The 16233-nt window shown below is 46.4% G+C and overlaps 1 protein-coding gene across 1 annotated transcript in view; it reads right to left on the reverse strand.

Annotated features, from left to right (window-relative positions):
* SH3RF3 (SH3 domain containing ring finger 3) overlaps nt 1-16233 on the reverse strand; it is a 250616-nt gene that overhangs the window by 50748 nt on the left and 183635 nt on the right. Inside the window, exon 4 of the mRNA XM_029999202.2 lies at nt 13528-13881. Coding sequence (XP_029855062.1) covers nt 13528-13881 — 354 coding nt within the window. The remainder of the gene's footprint in view (nt 1-13527; nt 13882-16233) is intronic.

Here is a 16233-nt window from a genome sequence, read left to right on the forward strand (position 1 = left end):
CTAACAAACAGTAAATATTGATTTATTTTGGGAACAGAAACACAGGGACATTTTTTGCACTTACAAGTGACACTGAATTAAACCAAGACACTGAATTAAACCAAGACACACATTGCTACTTAATTAATGGATTTCAAGGTCACCTCATTGCCCACATAATTATTACGGTGTCATGTGTCAATAATGCATTGCTAAGCTATATTGCTTTGCTGTATATTTACACAATACCATCAGGAAATCATGCAGCAAAATATGAAGACACTGCTCTGTGATTCCATTGCTTTTGGCAACAAGCAGCAAGCTGTCTCCTCTCTCACCGACATCTACGCGCAATAATGAAGTTGTAGTGACAAGTACATCTCCTTTTTCTCATTATTTCCCCTCACTTTCTGGCTGCTTGCTCAAACAAGGAAGGTTCCAGGCAGCTCTTAGTCCTATGTGTAAAAGTAAGCGTTCTTTCCAGTTCTGTGACTAAGGCTTTATTAATCCTGCCTGTCACGTCAGTGAAATAATATCAACTTACAGAAAAAAACCACAACCCACTCAAAAATGTAGGGATAGCTGGAGAATGATCCCTCATTTATTATTTTGAGCTGGTTAATGGGGTTAAGGATTGTGGAAGATGCTGGGCAGAGAGAACTGGCAGCTGCCTCATCCAAGAGGTAAGTGAGAAATCGGCTGGTTCAAACTTCTCCATGTTATGCCACCAGTGTATGCCTGCTCTGAGCTAGAGAAATTGCCTCCAAGAGAACAGAAAACAGATCAGTCCCCACCCTTTCTTGGTAGGACAAAACACTTTGGTTTTACCTCATGAAAAAAACAGAGCTGAGTGAACAGCCTCAGTGTGCAACTGTAAAGGCAGAGAAGATCACAGCAGTGTAGAACAAAATAGAATAGAATAGAATAGAATAGAATAGAATAGAATAGAATAGAATAGAATATTTGAGTTGGAAGGGACGTATGACGACGATCTCGTCCAACTGCCTGACCACTTCAGGGCTGACCAAGTTATAGCGTGTTATTAAGGACGTTGTCCAAACGCCTCCTCAACGCTGACAGGCTCGGGGCATCGACCACCTCTCGAGGAAGCCTGTTCCAGGGCTTGACCACCCTCTCGGTAAAGAAATGCCTCCTAATGTCCCGTCTGAACCTCCCCTGGCGCAGCTTTGAGCCATTCCCATGTGTCCCATCGCTGGATCCTGGGGAGAAGAGCTCAGCACCCCCCTCGCCACGTCCCCTCCTCAGGACTCTGCAGGGAGCAGCGAGGTTGCCCCTCAGCCTCCTTCCCTCCAGACTAGACAAGCCCAGAGTCCTCAGCCGCTCCTCACAGGACATGCCTTCCAGCCCTGTCACCAGCTTTGTTCCCTCCTCTGGGTGCATTCAAGGACCTTCACATCCTTCTGAAACAGTGGGGCCCAGAACTGCAGACGGTACTCGAGGTGAGGCCGCACCAACGCTGAATACAGCGGGATCGTCCCCTCTTCTGACCGGCCGGTCACGCTGTGTTTGATGCCCCCCAGGATGGGGTTTGCCCTCTTGGCTGCCAGGGCACGCTGCTGACTCGTACTGAGCCTGCTGTCGACCAGCACCCCCAGATCCCTTTCTGCAGGGCTGCCCTCCGGCCACTCCTCTCCCAGTTTATACTTGTGCCTGGCATTACTCCATCCCAGGTGCAGAATCCGGCATTTGGACTTGTTAAATTTCTTCCCATTAATCATTGCCCAATGCTCCAAACTATCTAGATCCCTCTGCAAGGCCTCTTGTGCCTCAGGAGAGTCAACAGCACCTCCCAGTTTGGTATCATCAGCAAACTTGCTAATGGTGCGTTCAACTTCTGCATCTAGATCATTGATAAATATATTGAACAGAACTGGCCCTAGAACTGAACCCTGAAGAACACCGCTGGTGACCGGTTGCCAGCCAGATGTAGCCCCATTCCCTACAACCCTTTGAACCCTACCCTTCAGCCAGTTCTTCACCCAGTGCACCGTAAACCCACTCATCCCACAGTTGGACAGCTTGTCCAGAAGGATGCTGCGAGGGATAGTATCAAAAGCCTTACTAAAATCCAGAAGAACTACATCCACCGCCTTCCCTTCATCTACAAGGTGGGTGACCCTATCATAGAAGGATATCAAATTAGTTAAACAGGACTTTCCTTTTGTGAACCCGTGTTGACTGTACCTGATGATTGCATTACTCTTTAAATGCCTTTCAACAGAACCCAATATGATCTTCTCCATAATTTTTCCAGGAACTGAGGTTAGACTAAGAGGTCTGTAGTTCCCTGCGTCTTCCCTCATGCCCTTTTTGTAGGTTGATATAACACTGGCTAGCTTCCAGTCAGCAGGGACCCCCCCAGACTCCCAAGACCTTTGGTCGCTGATCGAGAGGGGTCCTGCTGTAACATCCGCCAGCTCCTTCCGAACTCTGGGATGAACCCCATCAGGCCCCATGGACTTGTGAACATTCAGCTGATACAGCTGGTCCCTTACAATTTCAGTGTCCACAAATGGAACATCACCGTTCCCACCCTCGTGGTCCTCCGACTCAGGGGACCGGGCACCCCAAGGTCTATCAGTGTTACCAAAGACTGAGGCAAAACCCGCATTGAATGCCTCTGCTTTTTCTTCATCTCTATTAGTCAGATGACCACATTCAACAAGTATCAGTCCAATGTTTTCTTTAGCCCTCCTCTTGCTATTAATATCTTAAAAAAGCTCTTGTTATCTGAAACAGCACTGGCCAGTTTCAACTCTAATTCAGCTTTGGCCTTTCATGTTTTCTCCCTGCATAAACGAACCCCAGCTCTGTACTCTGTACATACAGTCCTAGGGATTAAGAAATCATGTAATTGTCATTCAGTGTTGCTAGATGACAATGTTGCTTTCTTCCCTTGAATAGTCTTGTATGTCCTCTATCTACCCGACATTCAGATTCTTGCCTATGGCCTGTTACTGTAATACCGCTGCATCTGGTGCCAGCCTGGACGCTACAGACCGTTCATTTTTGCCACTTTGCACAGCCTAGCATCATATGCATCCAAACTCTAAATCAGTGCCTGCTTCCTGATTGTGCTCCAGTTTTTCTTTAGCTGCTCTCCCCTGCAGGCTTTGACACTATGGTGTACTCGCCAGTCTTGCCAGTATGACCCCGCTTTTCATCATCAGGTTTTACTCCACAGGACCCGCTGGTCTTCCACTGCATTGAATTCAGCTCCTCTCTTTGCATCCTGGCGTTCACTTCCACACAATATTCTGCTCTGCAGCTTCATCTGCCTCTGTGCTCCTTGATGAATTCTCTCGGTGGCTGCTTGATTGCGACTATGCATCTGAATGTTCACCAGCTTTGCATTTAAAATACAGCCCCTGACACAGTTGGTGAAGGCTTTCTGAATGTCCTCTTTCCAGGTCCTGTTCTCTCTCTTATGAATCACTAATTAGCTCATATTATAAGATACAATATTGCTAGATTATTTTGCAAGATATTTGCAATAAGATTTCGGAGAGACTGAATTTTGTGAAAGAATAATCTCCTATTTCTTCACACTTTTGATTACCTTTGTTGGAAGTTTACCTTTCCACTTTCCATTCCTACAATTTTATGTGGGTCTCCCCAGCTACTGGTAACACTAATAATCCTCCTGGAGAACACAGCAGGCCTTTCTCCATCACAGCTGGTAACAGGGTTTAGCTTGTTTTCCTTCTTTATTTAGCCCTGGAGCCAGGTTGTACCTTTTTGCTATTGTGATCTAAGGAACAAGGTACTAAACATGTCCTCCTTTCCTCTTCATCTGCTCAGGGGAACGGGAATGCGAGATGACGCTCTGATTTTTTTGCTCTCCGCTTTGACACCTTGCGAGAGGCGTGTGTGCCACATCCTTCCCTTCTGATGGCACGTCCCTGCGCGATCCACCTTCCCGTGGCACCAGGCACGCGAATACGGCCACGCACAGGCACTACAGAGCGAGGGCTCAAACACCGCAGCGTTTGTGTCTTAATCCTTCTTCCACCTCTGCTACTCACTGTTGCTAAGCCTTACCCGGGAGGGGACGTCTCTGACAGCCAGGTTTTCAAGAGGCACATGGGCACCTACTGATAAAAGCAGGCACCTTGCAGAGTTTTCTCAGGGAGGCATTAAGACGTACTTCACTGTCTGACTCCCATGGGTTTTATTGCAATCTGAGTAATAAGAGTCACTTCTGAAAATGTCACTCGGTGCCCCTCTCTATCCTTATGAGCCTCTAATGCCTTTAAACATTTGGCCATTGAGCTTCCAGACGTGACCTGCTGGGTAATCACACTGTAGCACACACCTCCTGATTAGGAGGCCGTTTACTCCAACGGTGGTGTGCAGTTTTCTGAACTAGACACTGCCAACTCTCATCCCATTTACTTAGGCCACAAAACAGCCAAATCTCACTTCTTCACGCTCCCACTCCAATCTGGCGTCCTCCGAGTACCACTTACCAGTGCCGAGGTTTTCAGCTCACCAGCAACAGCTCTTCTCTTCCAAGGGACAATACGGCCCCAGCTGCCAGCCAGCAGGGAAAAGCGGCTGCACGAAGGCACGCTGAAGACCCCCTCCGGATACCTCCGCACTAATTCCTGCTTCTTTGTGCCCATTAGTAGCACAGCAACGTCGCCTGTACTGCGGAAGGCTAAATCTTGAGTAAACCTCCCGGGCTATACGCACGGGCACAACAATGCTGCATGACAGATATCTCACTCCCGGCTCGTGCTGCGCTGTCTCTTTTTTATCACCAGCTGCTCCGGTGTAGTAGGTGATTATGTACCCACGGGCTGGATAGTGATATATAAGGACTTTCTGCTTTTTGTCCGTAAATGCAACAGCCTCCTTATGACCACTGAAACACAACTCACCCTTCTCCCCCCAACACTAAAGCTAATGTCTTATAGAAATTCGTAACTCATGCCTTGAGGCCTCCTTAAAAATTGTTTGTTTCTTCCTCTCAGTCTCCGTGTTGGCTGTTACAAGGAGACTTTACGTGAGGGCCAAGAATGAAGAAAGGCTCTGCACAAAGGTATTTTGGCTCTTGGCTAAACTCCATCTAGTCCTAGCAGCAGCATGGTCCTCTGGAGCAAAACAGCAGCGGAGCACAGGGTCTCTGCTCTCGGTCCCCACACAGTGTTTCCAACACCATTTTTAGATGCTTAAATAAGTCAAAGCACCTGGCACCATTCAGGTGTCATGCAAAACAAAGAGAGCCGAAGCCAGCTGACAAAAATGAACTTTGCAGATGACTGTCCAGCCTGAGGGTTGGCGTTTCCTGGTGAGAACAAACAGTGTGACTTCCTCAGAAGTCACCACATGTCTAAGCTCAGATGGATCTCATTCCTCCTCCAACTGATAAGTATTATTTGCAAGAGAACTACAGGAGCATCAAAACAAATTGCACTTTAATGTATATGTAATGATATAGTTCTATTACAGTTTATAGCATATACTCCTGGGTAAATAACACACTCCTGAGATGTTGCTGCCTCTTGTGTCAGCTCTGACAGTTATATTTAAAAGCAACCAGCCTGGGAAAACATCACTGACAAGCCCACAGAGACCAGGAAATTAAAGGTAATAACCACTCATCTGGGCTGAAACTTCATCTCAAATTCATTCCCTTTCTCTCTTCCCATCCACACCTCTGTGAAGGCATAAAAATTAGTTGTCTGGACTTCCAGCATAAACTATCTTTTCCTCTCCCTTGTAGATTTACTTTAGATTTTCACCAGTACTTTAAGGCCATGTTTGTGGTTTAATTTTAAAAGACATGGTGCCTGTAGGGATTAGTGAAGTGCCTTGCAAAAGCACGGGTCTCAGTCTTGGAGGGGAATAGAAGCCGTGAAGACAGTGATAAAACTAGGAACAGAGTACAATGATATTGCAGGTTGCAGCAGCCTTCACAGAAAAATAATTGCTGCTGCTATCAGACGAATGTTCTTATCATCTAGAAAATCACCAACCAGAAATCTCCATTTTGACTTCAAAGCAAATCCAGCACTGTCTCACCACAGGGCACTTATCACATTCATTAATTCACAGGGAAATTTCTTTTAATGTCTTGAATGCATATTTACAGCTTACTTTAAATTTCTCTTTAATATTACTTTAAAATAAGAGAAAAACACTCAAACATTCAACTCACATAGGTTGACATACCATGCTCTGGAAATACCACAAAAAATAGGCTAATGGTCTTTAAGATTCCTGTGACTCGTTTCTCTAATTCGCTGACTCCATAAAACAATGACTGTGGCAATCAGTCCAGGCCTTAATGTTCCTAGAAATAATGTATTAGCACTTAATGCATGGTAGTGACACCAACTATCGATGAAAAGTGTTACACGCAAGATCAAGTAGCCTCATCAAATGCTAATTACCAAAGTGGGAGCTGATACGGACTTACCAATTCTAGAGTAAGACTTTTTCTTCCATAATGATATGTGTGTAAAAAACAAACAAATGTGCACGATAACAGCTGCAGCTGCATAAATAGCTGCATAAATACCCAGTTCCTTCCTGCAAAAACTGGAGCTAAATTTATATGATTTAGCATTTACCAAGGGGTTCTTACAACCTGTAAGTATCTGCGGCTGTGGATGGAGGTGAGGCAGAATATTTTACCAGCCTGTTCTAGCACCATGTTGGCACTGATTATTTTTTGGCTCATAGTAGGCCAAAAACTCTAGACCACGTCTTCTGTGAATAGCTCATGGAGCTATGCAGAGAGCTGGAGTTAGTCACGTAAATATATTTCCTGAGCTTTCATTTCCACTATCCTGCAATCTAAGGATGTCTGCAAGTTGGAAGAAAAAAACCAAGTATTTTTTGTCATCTTCTTCCAAACGTTCATCTGACATTACCACCCATAAAAGCACTCATTATTCTGGTTTGCAGCTTCTCTGTTCCCCCAAACGAGGACTAATTAAGCATCATGTGGATGAGCATCATGAGAATTGTATTTTATTCAGCCTTGCTTCTCTCTCAGACTAACCCTTTCAGCACTGAGCACCACTGTCCAGCTCTTCACCATGAGGTTTTAAATGGTTTTATAGTAAATAGTTTCTTGCAATTCTGGGATCAAAGATGACAAATCAAATGCAGAGAGACAGGAAAGCCTGAAGTGAAAGCTTGACCTCTAAAAGATGTTAATTTAATCCCACGTTCATAATTATCCTTTTGATAACTGCACAACAAACTTAACGGAATTCTCTGCAACGCCTCCCATGGGAAGTCCCCCTTCAGGGAGATAGTAGTGGTAAACAAATAAACAAAAAACCCGAACAAACTAAAAAGGGAAAATACATACTGTAGTCATTTCTGTTCAAATGCCATGCATGTACACATAGCGTGTGCCGGATGGACAGGATTTTGTGGTATAGTGTAAATACCAAGAGAGTACCTTGCTTGCTCTTGAGGCTTCCAAGTCAGTAGTTGACTGGCAGGTAGCATAAAGCCTCAGGATTAGCCCTGTGCAAAAATGATTTCAGTGGCAAAATGTTTTTGGGTTACTACCCTGAGGAGCATCTAGAAAAAAATACTTTTTTTTGTTTTACAGGCAATGGGATTTCATGCACAGTTGAATAACCCTTCTAAAGCACAACCTTCTCTTCCGAGATCCTGTAAAAAATTAGATTTTGTGGTTCTTGAAAAATCTTCCAAAATGTATTTATGCAAATTACAGGACAAAGAGATGACACTGTCTCTAAACTGGTAGCTTCTGAAAGGTGCTTTTGTTTTGACCTGGATTCTCGGTAGCTTATGTGATCAGTCAATAGATTGAGTCAGCTCGTGTGTCTCATTTGCAACAGTTTTGACAAAAAATGTAATATATCCCAATATGCATAGAGTATATTCAAAGACCTATTGGTATCCAAAAAAAAACGCACCTTACATGCTTGCCCCAAACTCTCTGCTTAAAAAAACTTAACTCCTTCCCACCTACAAAACCCCCCCAAAGAGTTCTTTATAAAGTTATCTAAAATAGAGATGCAACAAATAGGCAATGTTTGGAACCAGTTCTAAATAATTTTGAGTAGAATTGGGAATGTATAAAGACCATGAAGTAGTTTAGGTTAGACTTCAGCAAAGTCTCTTACGCTGTTTTCATGACGCATTTTGATCTAAGTGACAGAAACACAGGTCAGACTAATATTACTTATTTTTTGCATTTTGACCTGTGTAGCCTCCTGAGGTAGCTGCCCTTGGTTTCAGCTGTCTCACTCTCAGTAATGGATGTCCAGTCAGTTGTCATTCACAGCCAGCAGCAGAGCAGGTTGGATAGAATTTGGACTCCAGGCCAAAGCTGAAAAATACCTGAATTTCTCTTCTTTTCTCAGAGCCTATTGTGTGCTAGAAAATTCAAGATTCGTTTTTAGTCTCTGGATTTTATGTATAATCTGTATGCTTCTCATGATCAGCACATTTAGGTTATCAGCCAAGGCTCAACCAAAGTTCTGCTATTACATTTTCTCAGCTAAAATTCAGCACTTCTAAATAACTGATAAGGAGTCACACTTCCAAATGATTTATATAGCGAGACACTTCAAGGAACATTTTTCATTTCAAACACTGTCACTCCTTGGGATTGGGAGCATACAAGACATTGTTCTCAGCTTTTCCTGAACATGTGGCCTCTGGTTAGGAGCCTGTACTAACACTTGCAGATACAAATAGACTTCTTGTGCGTGGTGATGAGTTGTTCAAAACACACAGAAAAGTTCCTTCTGCAGGGAGGATCCTTTTTCCTCACTCAGCTGTTATCCTGGTGTGCACAAAGCCACACTTCATTATTCATGAGATGCATGTGCTGTCAAAAATCAGGGGATTTGGAGCAGTACTGACCTGTGACCTTTCCAAATAGCACAGAAGAATAATTCATAAGGGGTGAAAATGGAAGCAAGACAAGCCATCTGAGGCCTAGGCACAATTACTGTCCAGGGGGACCGTCCCCGCTCCCCAGGGAGTCTCAGTTACGAACTGCTCCTCTGCACCCGAAACTTAATTCAGCTTCAGCTCCATCACAGGCCTGCAGCACTACTTACATCTTCAATAAAAATTCATTTTGCCAGCACGATAGGACATTCTGCATGATGTACAGACGCTATTACCTTTTAGAAGGAGATCTTATGTTTAACTTGTGATACTCAGCATGCAACAAAAAGCATACAAAAAGTAAATTTGGCTGCAAGCGAAATGAAGATCCCAGCATTGCCTCTTTGAAAATAAATGCTTTGTATCCTGGCTATGGTGGTCTTCCAGTCACCGTTTTATCCAGCTGACGTGGCTTGAAGTTGATTCTTCTACCTTTGAGCATCCCTAGGTTTGCAGTCAACAAAGATGGTTTTTAGACCATCAATCATTTCAAAATGCATCTTGGCTTTTGGGAAACAGCTGAGTTGGTTCTGCTTAAAGAATAACGAACATGTTATGGAAGGCCTGTAGTCTTCAATTATTAAATTAATGATATGCAGAAATGCTTTCAAAACATGTGATTTCATACTCTGGTCTGCATGTCAGTGCTCAGTACACATAAATCTGTGCCCTCCTGGAGAAGCAGGAGGCTTATAATAGTCTAACAACTCGTAAAAACAAAAAACATGTCAGCTCGGCATGAAAGTCTGGTTTCAATTCACAAAAATTGACAAAAGCCACAGGAATATAGTCCTATGCATGAAATCACTTCTAAGGGGTGGAATACATTCCACATTTACCGAAACATCTAAAATGTGCACCTAAATTTTAAGTTCTTACAGTAAAAAGCCTTCGATGTCTCTGTTTCCTCTCATGTCAGCAGAGAAAAAGCAGGTGCCCCAGATGTAGGCGCCTCAGGTCTACATGGAAAATGGATGCTTGTTTTAAGAAGAGTGTTTTGCTGGGCACCAGCCGGTTGCCTGAGGTAGGGGACTGGATGACGTTCAAGAACTCCTGTAATTGAATTCCGCTTGTTCAAAAGACAGGCTATAGGAAAACTGTGACAAACTTTTTCAAAAGGTAGAACCCCCCCTGCAAGCTAAATACCAATCTTGATATGTACCAGAGGAGCTCATACCTACTAAACTGAACAAAATTCCTTTATTTCTTTTTATAAGGAGATCTGTTAAATAAACAACGATAAAGTGCCTGGAAATTTCAAGGACAAGACATAAAGACACAAAAACCCAAATTTGGATTCTAATGGTGAAAGGAAAGGCATAAATTTCCTAGATAGTCAGCACTGAAACTGTAAATCTGTTGTTTCCCCTATAAGAAATATGCTTTGGCTGACTTTGCTGCTGCAAACTAGCAGGGGCTTGAGATGGTTACGGAGAGAACCACTCAAGGGCTGTGACGATGACTTGCAGGGCAGAGAGGTTCCTCTTCAAGTGAGGAAAGAAAAGGTGGGACATATTCCTGCGGCAGAGCTCACCAGCAAGTCTGGCAGCTACACGCACAGCCTTCCTACCAACCTGCCCGTGCTCTCAGCAATGCCCCTGAGCTCTTCCAAAGCAGCAATAGAGTCCATTTACAGGTTGTCAAGATGTCAAACCCCTAGTAAGACAAACAGGACATTTACCTTAAAAATGGCAAAAACATCTTAGAACAAAACGATCCAAAGACAGGATTCTCGCCGCCCCGAATGCCTTGAAGTAAGAACTCAGAGGCCCTTTGTTTATGCTACGTTGGCTGGCGTTCAGCCACGTGAATAAAAGAAAAATGCTGAACTCATTTTCTGTCTAAGGCTGCAGCATCATTAATTGTTTCAGAGCCGTGTCAGGTCTTAGCAGATGGCAGAGAAGGAACTGAATTTCTGCCATTTTAAATATGTAAATGTAACCTCTATTTTTATGGGATTAATAGACATATAAATATAGCTGCACAATTTTAATGTACATTTTGTAAGAGGCAAATTCTGGACTCTTTGTAGACCTAAGAAAGCTGAAAGCAGGTGAATTCATGTTGGTCGCTCTTGTGATTTTATTGCTACTCTTACAACAGCAAGGCATTTTTCTGAGGGCTGCTCCTACAGTAAAGACAATATAGTGAGAATGTCAGCTCCGCTTTTTTTTCCCCAACAGACCCACATTCCTAGCAAAGTTTTCAAAAGAAAATGTTTAAATCCCTCAAACCAGAAAGCAAATAGGAAGGCCCCCAAAAGCAGAGATATGTATTCACACATGCAAATGCCACGCTTGGGGTGACTGGGTCCTTGGGCTGCAATAACACTTTCTGACAGAGGGAAACCTCTTTTCGCTAAGGTTGATCCAAACCACCAAGACTCTTTTTCCCCTTCCTGGATTTTGGCCAAGACAGTTTTGGCCAGCAGCGAAGGAGGCCTGCGCTCAGCTGCCTTGTCTGCAAACCTGCTCCGTGCCCTGAGGCAGAAGAACGACTCCCCAAATCTCTTCCCACCACGGGCACACTGGAGTGCCTTCATTACACCCTAGCCCTAGCTGTGCTTCTGACGGTGACACCAACTATGTGTCTTCCCATCTGCTGCAAAGGACCCAACCAACCTTCCTTCAGGCTGGATTCTGATAACCGTAACTGGTTACAGAGAACACGGCGCCCTTCTTGTCCCCTACCGCTTGTGCCAAAATGCCACAAGGGTGTGTGACATGAGTGGGGTTTTGCACACCACTCGTTCTGTTCAAATGGGCGAGAACAGTCAAGGCACTTTCTGCTTCGTGGTCTAATTTTTGTGGTTTGCTAGCTTAGAATGAGTCTTCACATGACTCTAGCAAAGGGTGTGCACGGTTTTTCCCTTGACTAGCACAAGAACAGAAAAGCCACAGTCTGTCACATCTCTGTAAAGTCCAAATGTGTCACTCTGAGTGCCAAAAACCTGGGTGTCATTTACTTGACAAGCTTGGGACCCTCACTCACGTCTAGTGCTTGTGCTGCTTCACAGATGTCCCAGTACATCTTGGCACATGCGCTGCTTTATGTGGAGGCCGTATCCTCACCTTCACCCTCCTGCTGAGGGCTGAAAGGAGGGGGAAGACCTTACAGCACGGAAACCCTGCCTGGAAAAGGCACGCGGAAGAAAATAAGCCAAGTTCCAGTTGGGCCGAGCTGGCTCCTCCGTGTGGATGGGCAGTGGAGGCAGGCGCAGAGGGTGCTGCTCCACCACGGCGGTGTCCCCTCAGCACGCCGCTCCGGCTGGCCCCGTGGCACACATCGGCACGCACGCAGGCGCCCTGCCTTCCCCGGCGTCTTTGCAAACCTGCGCCGTAGGGATCCGGGGGCTCGCGCCACGGGTGCCAGTACGGCACAGCCGTCGAGAGTGACCCCGCGGTCTGGGGCACGACAACGACCCTCCAGGGCAGCCCCACCGGTCTGCAAAGGGGCAGAAACAGGTATTCCTCCCCAAGGCAGTCCCGGCGGTTTGCTGCTTGTCCCCCTTCCCAGCCGTCTGCACACATACCAGTGCGGGCAGCGGCTAGAACACGGATCGCTTCCCGCACTGGGCCACTGCAGGGGTGGGAAGCGATCCACGTTTGTCCCGATATGGGGATATGGGTGCGAGGGGCAGGAAGGCACGGCCAGGGAGAGGAAAAGGGCAGGGCTGCTTTTTTTCAGCAGAGAAATGATGGGTGGAAGACCCTGCCATGCTTAGGTTATCTCGGTGCTAGCAAGCAGCCCAGACCACGAGGAGCTGGTCCATAGAGGGAACCTGTCGCTGCTAATCTGCACACCAAGTATGTAGATGACTGAGCAGGCAGCCCAAGGCAGAAGACCTTTGGGACTATTATTATTCCCCTCTCTCTTTTATGCCTTCAAACTGCAAATTACCACTTGGATTCCCTTATCCACAGAAACAGCGGGCATTTGCAAGAGGTTTCGGTGCATGCCTGCTGAGTTTGACTCCTGGTTCTGCCAGGCTCCCAGAAGCAGCCTCTCGGAAGCTCCTTTAGGGACCTGCGGGGATGCCCTGGAGGCTGCTCCTCTGCCCCCTCCTTTGAGAGGGGGAAGGACAGGGGGCTGTATCCTCAGCTCATCTGATGGTTTAAAACCTCCTTGGGTGTTTCTGAACAGCAGCTACTTGCTGGGTACAACACATGTCAAAGTAAGGCACATTTGCTCATCCTCCAGTGATCTGTAGGGAAATAATGACTCCAAAAATCTTTTTTATCCCCAATGTGTGAATTTCGTACCGACATTGCTACCCTGCAGGGTAACAGATACATTCAGGGTAACGGGATCGCTCAAAATAATTTCTTCCTACGACAGAAAGTGATGCAACACAAGCCGCATTACTTCAAAAAAATTGCAGGATTACTTTTCTTTAAAACACGTTGCATTCAGGTGAATCAAATTTGGCTTTATCGTCTGGCTGCTCACGCGTGCCCACCGATTAACGCAAGGATGGGAACAACAGATGCCGAGTACCATCACACCGGGGCGACAGCACCGTGCAACTGCTTCACGCGAGGGCCAGCCGTTTTGAAAGAAGCGAGGCAACGGCGTGCCGTCCACCGAGGGCACCCAAAACACACCTCCACCGCCACCCCCCCCGCTCCGCCTTACCTGGGCCGGGGCGCTGGAGGAGAGGTGGGTCAGGTCCCCGATCCTGGCGGCCGCCCGCGGGTCGCTGGAGCTGATGAGGACGGGCGCGCTGATCTCCATGGAGTGCCGGTTGCTGGCGGCCTGGGAGGACTTGTGCGTCATGCTGAGGGCGGTGAAGGAATGGCGCTTCTTGGCGTTCTTCTTGCCCTCCGCCTGCCGCTGGGCCGCCCCGGCCGCCCCGGCGCCGGCCAACGTGGAGCACGGTGCCAGGCCCGCCGCCGTCGCCGTCTCCGCGGGCAGCGGCACGTCGCAGCCGGAGGCGGCGGCCGAGCACGTCTTGTCCATCTCGATGAGCTGCTTGGCGGACTCATTCAGCTGTGCGCGGAGGAGAAGGGGAAGACAAAAGAAAAAAAAAGATCAAAACGAGAAAAGAAGGGGCGACGTGAACCGCCCGTCACGGCCCGCTGATGGCGCCTGCCTGGGCCGTCCTCCCTGCAGCACCACGATCTCCTTTTTCATGGTGGCCCACCACAGCCAGAGCTTGCTGCAGGGCGGACCTGCCCCGGCAAAAAGGGTGCTCGGGACGGGTCCCAAAAACTAGCCGGGTTCCATCACCTGTCCGCCACCTCTCAGTCGGCCAGGCAGGTCCCCAGGAGGCACACGGGCGCGTTTTGCTTCCCAAAACCTGCCCCAAGCCAAGTGGTACTGTCCGGCTCCAGCGTGATGCCCGGTTTATTTAAGTTTCTGAAGCTGGGTGAGCTATTTCCATCCACTTCTTAATGCCAGGAAAATCAAAAGAGAGGCAGAATAAGCATCCAGGAGCGTTAGGCTAGAACCAGGCACCACAAATGGGTGCACATCAAGCTACGGCATTTAGGAAAATGGCGTTCCCCGAAATAGCTTGTCCCAGGCTGCAGAGGCAGAGCCAGGGAAAGGAGGCAGGAGCCTCTTCATCAATGTCTAGCCATTCCCGGGTCCATCATAGTCCGATGCTTGATGTTTGCCACACTGGGTCTTGACCCAGGGGTACAGCTTCCAAATCCTCCCAGTTTCACCTCCCGGCCTCCCACCTGACACAGGTTATCCAAACGCAGACGCGAACTGAAGGCATTTTTTCCAGCTGTATCACCTCAACTGGGGAAGATCATGATGGCCACTGGAAGACTTGCTCGGGGTCCAACTTGAAAAATTGGTCTCATCAGCCCTCCCAAAGGGTTTAAAACCTGGCCTACAGCCTACAGACACAGCAGAGCACCAGGACGTTCAGGCCAGCTTTCAGCCCGCTGTCCCTCATTCAATCCACACTCATGGATCACCTCGTGCTTATAAATGCCAAAGGCACGCTGGGTGGGACAACCCTGTCACTGAAGCCTCTTACCTCCTGGCCACCATAACGCACAGAGGAAAGCTACGCCTTACATAGCTTGAGAGTTTTTAGGCGCGTCGGGGTGCTACAGTCACCGATGATACACAAATTGCGCTCTGAAGTCAGCAGTGCTTTCTGCACAGCACTCATTGCCAATAGATCTTCCCTCAAGGGGTGCTAACAGCTGAGGGAAAATGCCACATTTTGCCAACAGACCTTTATATTAAACTAGGATGCACCGCAATATGTTTGCATTTAATGAATAAAAACAACATATGAAAAAGGGAGCCACAGCTAACGCACATGTGCTGTTGCATACGCTGCTATTCTGAGACCCACATAAACCAGAGGTGCGTGTAATACTATTCTGGACCAAAACCAGGCTATTTTTGTTTCTATAACCACTGTACGAATTATGGCAGCATCCAAGAAACTCAGTCGAGGACAAGGTCTTCTCAGGCTCTAAATAAAAAGAAAGAATAGTTGCTGCTCTAAGCCAAGCCAATTTAGAAACCTAATACAAGTGAAAATATAAAGGGAAAAAGAGAGGGATGGGAAGATAACAATAGAAGCGTGCAGTTAAACAAATGTGTAATTGAGTGGCTTTTATGACTCCCAACCACTGTCACCATGCTGTAAATATAAATAACAAGTAGATATTGCTAGCCTTATGCCAGTCCTCCTAAGTTTAAAAGCACCTCTGACTCCACGAAGACTCATCCCAAGTAACAGGCAATAAACACGCTAACACCTAGAAAGTAAACATCAACTTGCAGGATCCTTCATTCTGTGACAGCTTCCACCAAGTCAACCAAGAGCCTCCAATTAATGATGCTCCACTACTGTCGGAGCTGCTGGGAGTCCTGCAACCATTCAATTAGCAGGCCATTTTCCCAGCTGCACTCTCCAACTTGAGACCACGCTTACAGCCAGCATAGTGCACTGCACCTGCCAATTTTTGCCAATAACAGCTGATCCCATTTCAGATTCTTCAAGAATGTCCATTATTTCCCACTTCATCATGCTCTAAATTGGTACAACCTAATATTTGCCAGCAGGCTCCAAGTTGCAAGGAAACCAGATGGCTCCCCTCCCTTAAGTAGGTGTTACAGCTCCACTTACCCAATTGACGGAGATAGTCTAGCTGAATTATTTGAAATATTAAGGAGAAAAGGAGAAAGACATCAAATATGCATGATTCTTTTCTACAGCAGAGGGTGAGGAAATACTTTGCTAACCAACAGCAAGCTGGAAAAGGATATATTTTAACTCTTTGACATAGGAAAATATAGAGTTAAAAGAAAAAAAAGAATTTAGAACTTTCTGATTTTACAACAATGCTCCATATGGACAATGAAGTG

Source organism: Aquila chrysaetos, chromosome 23 (assembly GCF_900496995.4).
Source record: "Aquila chrysaetos chrysaetos chromosome 23, bAquChr1.4, whole genome shotgun sequence".
Taxonomy (NCBI): Eukaryota; Metazoa; Chordata; class Aves; order Accipitriformes; family Accipitridae; genus Aquila; species Aquila chrysaetos.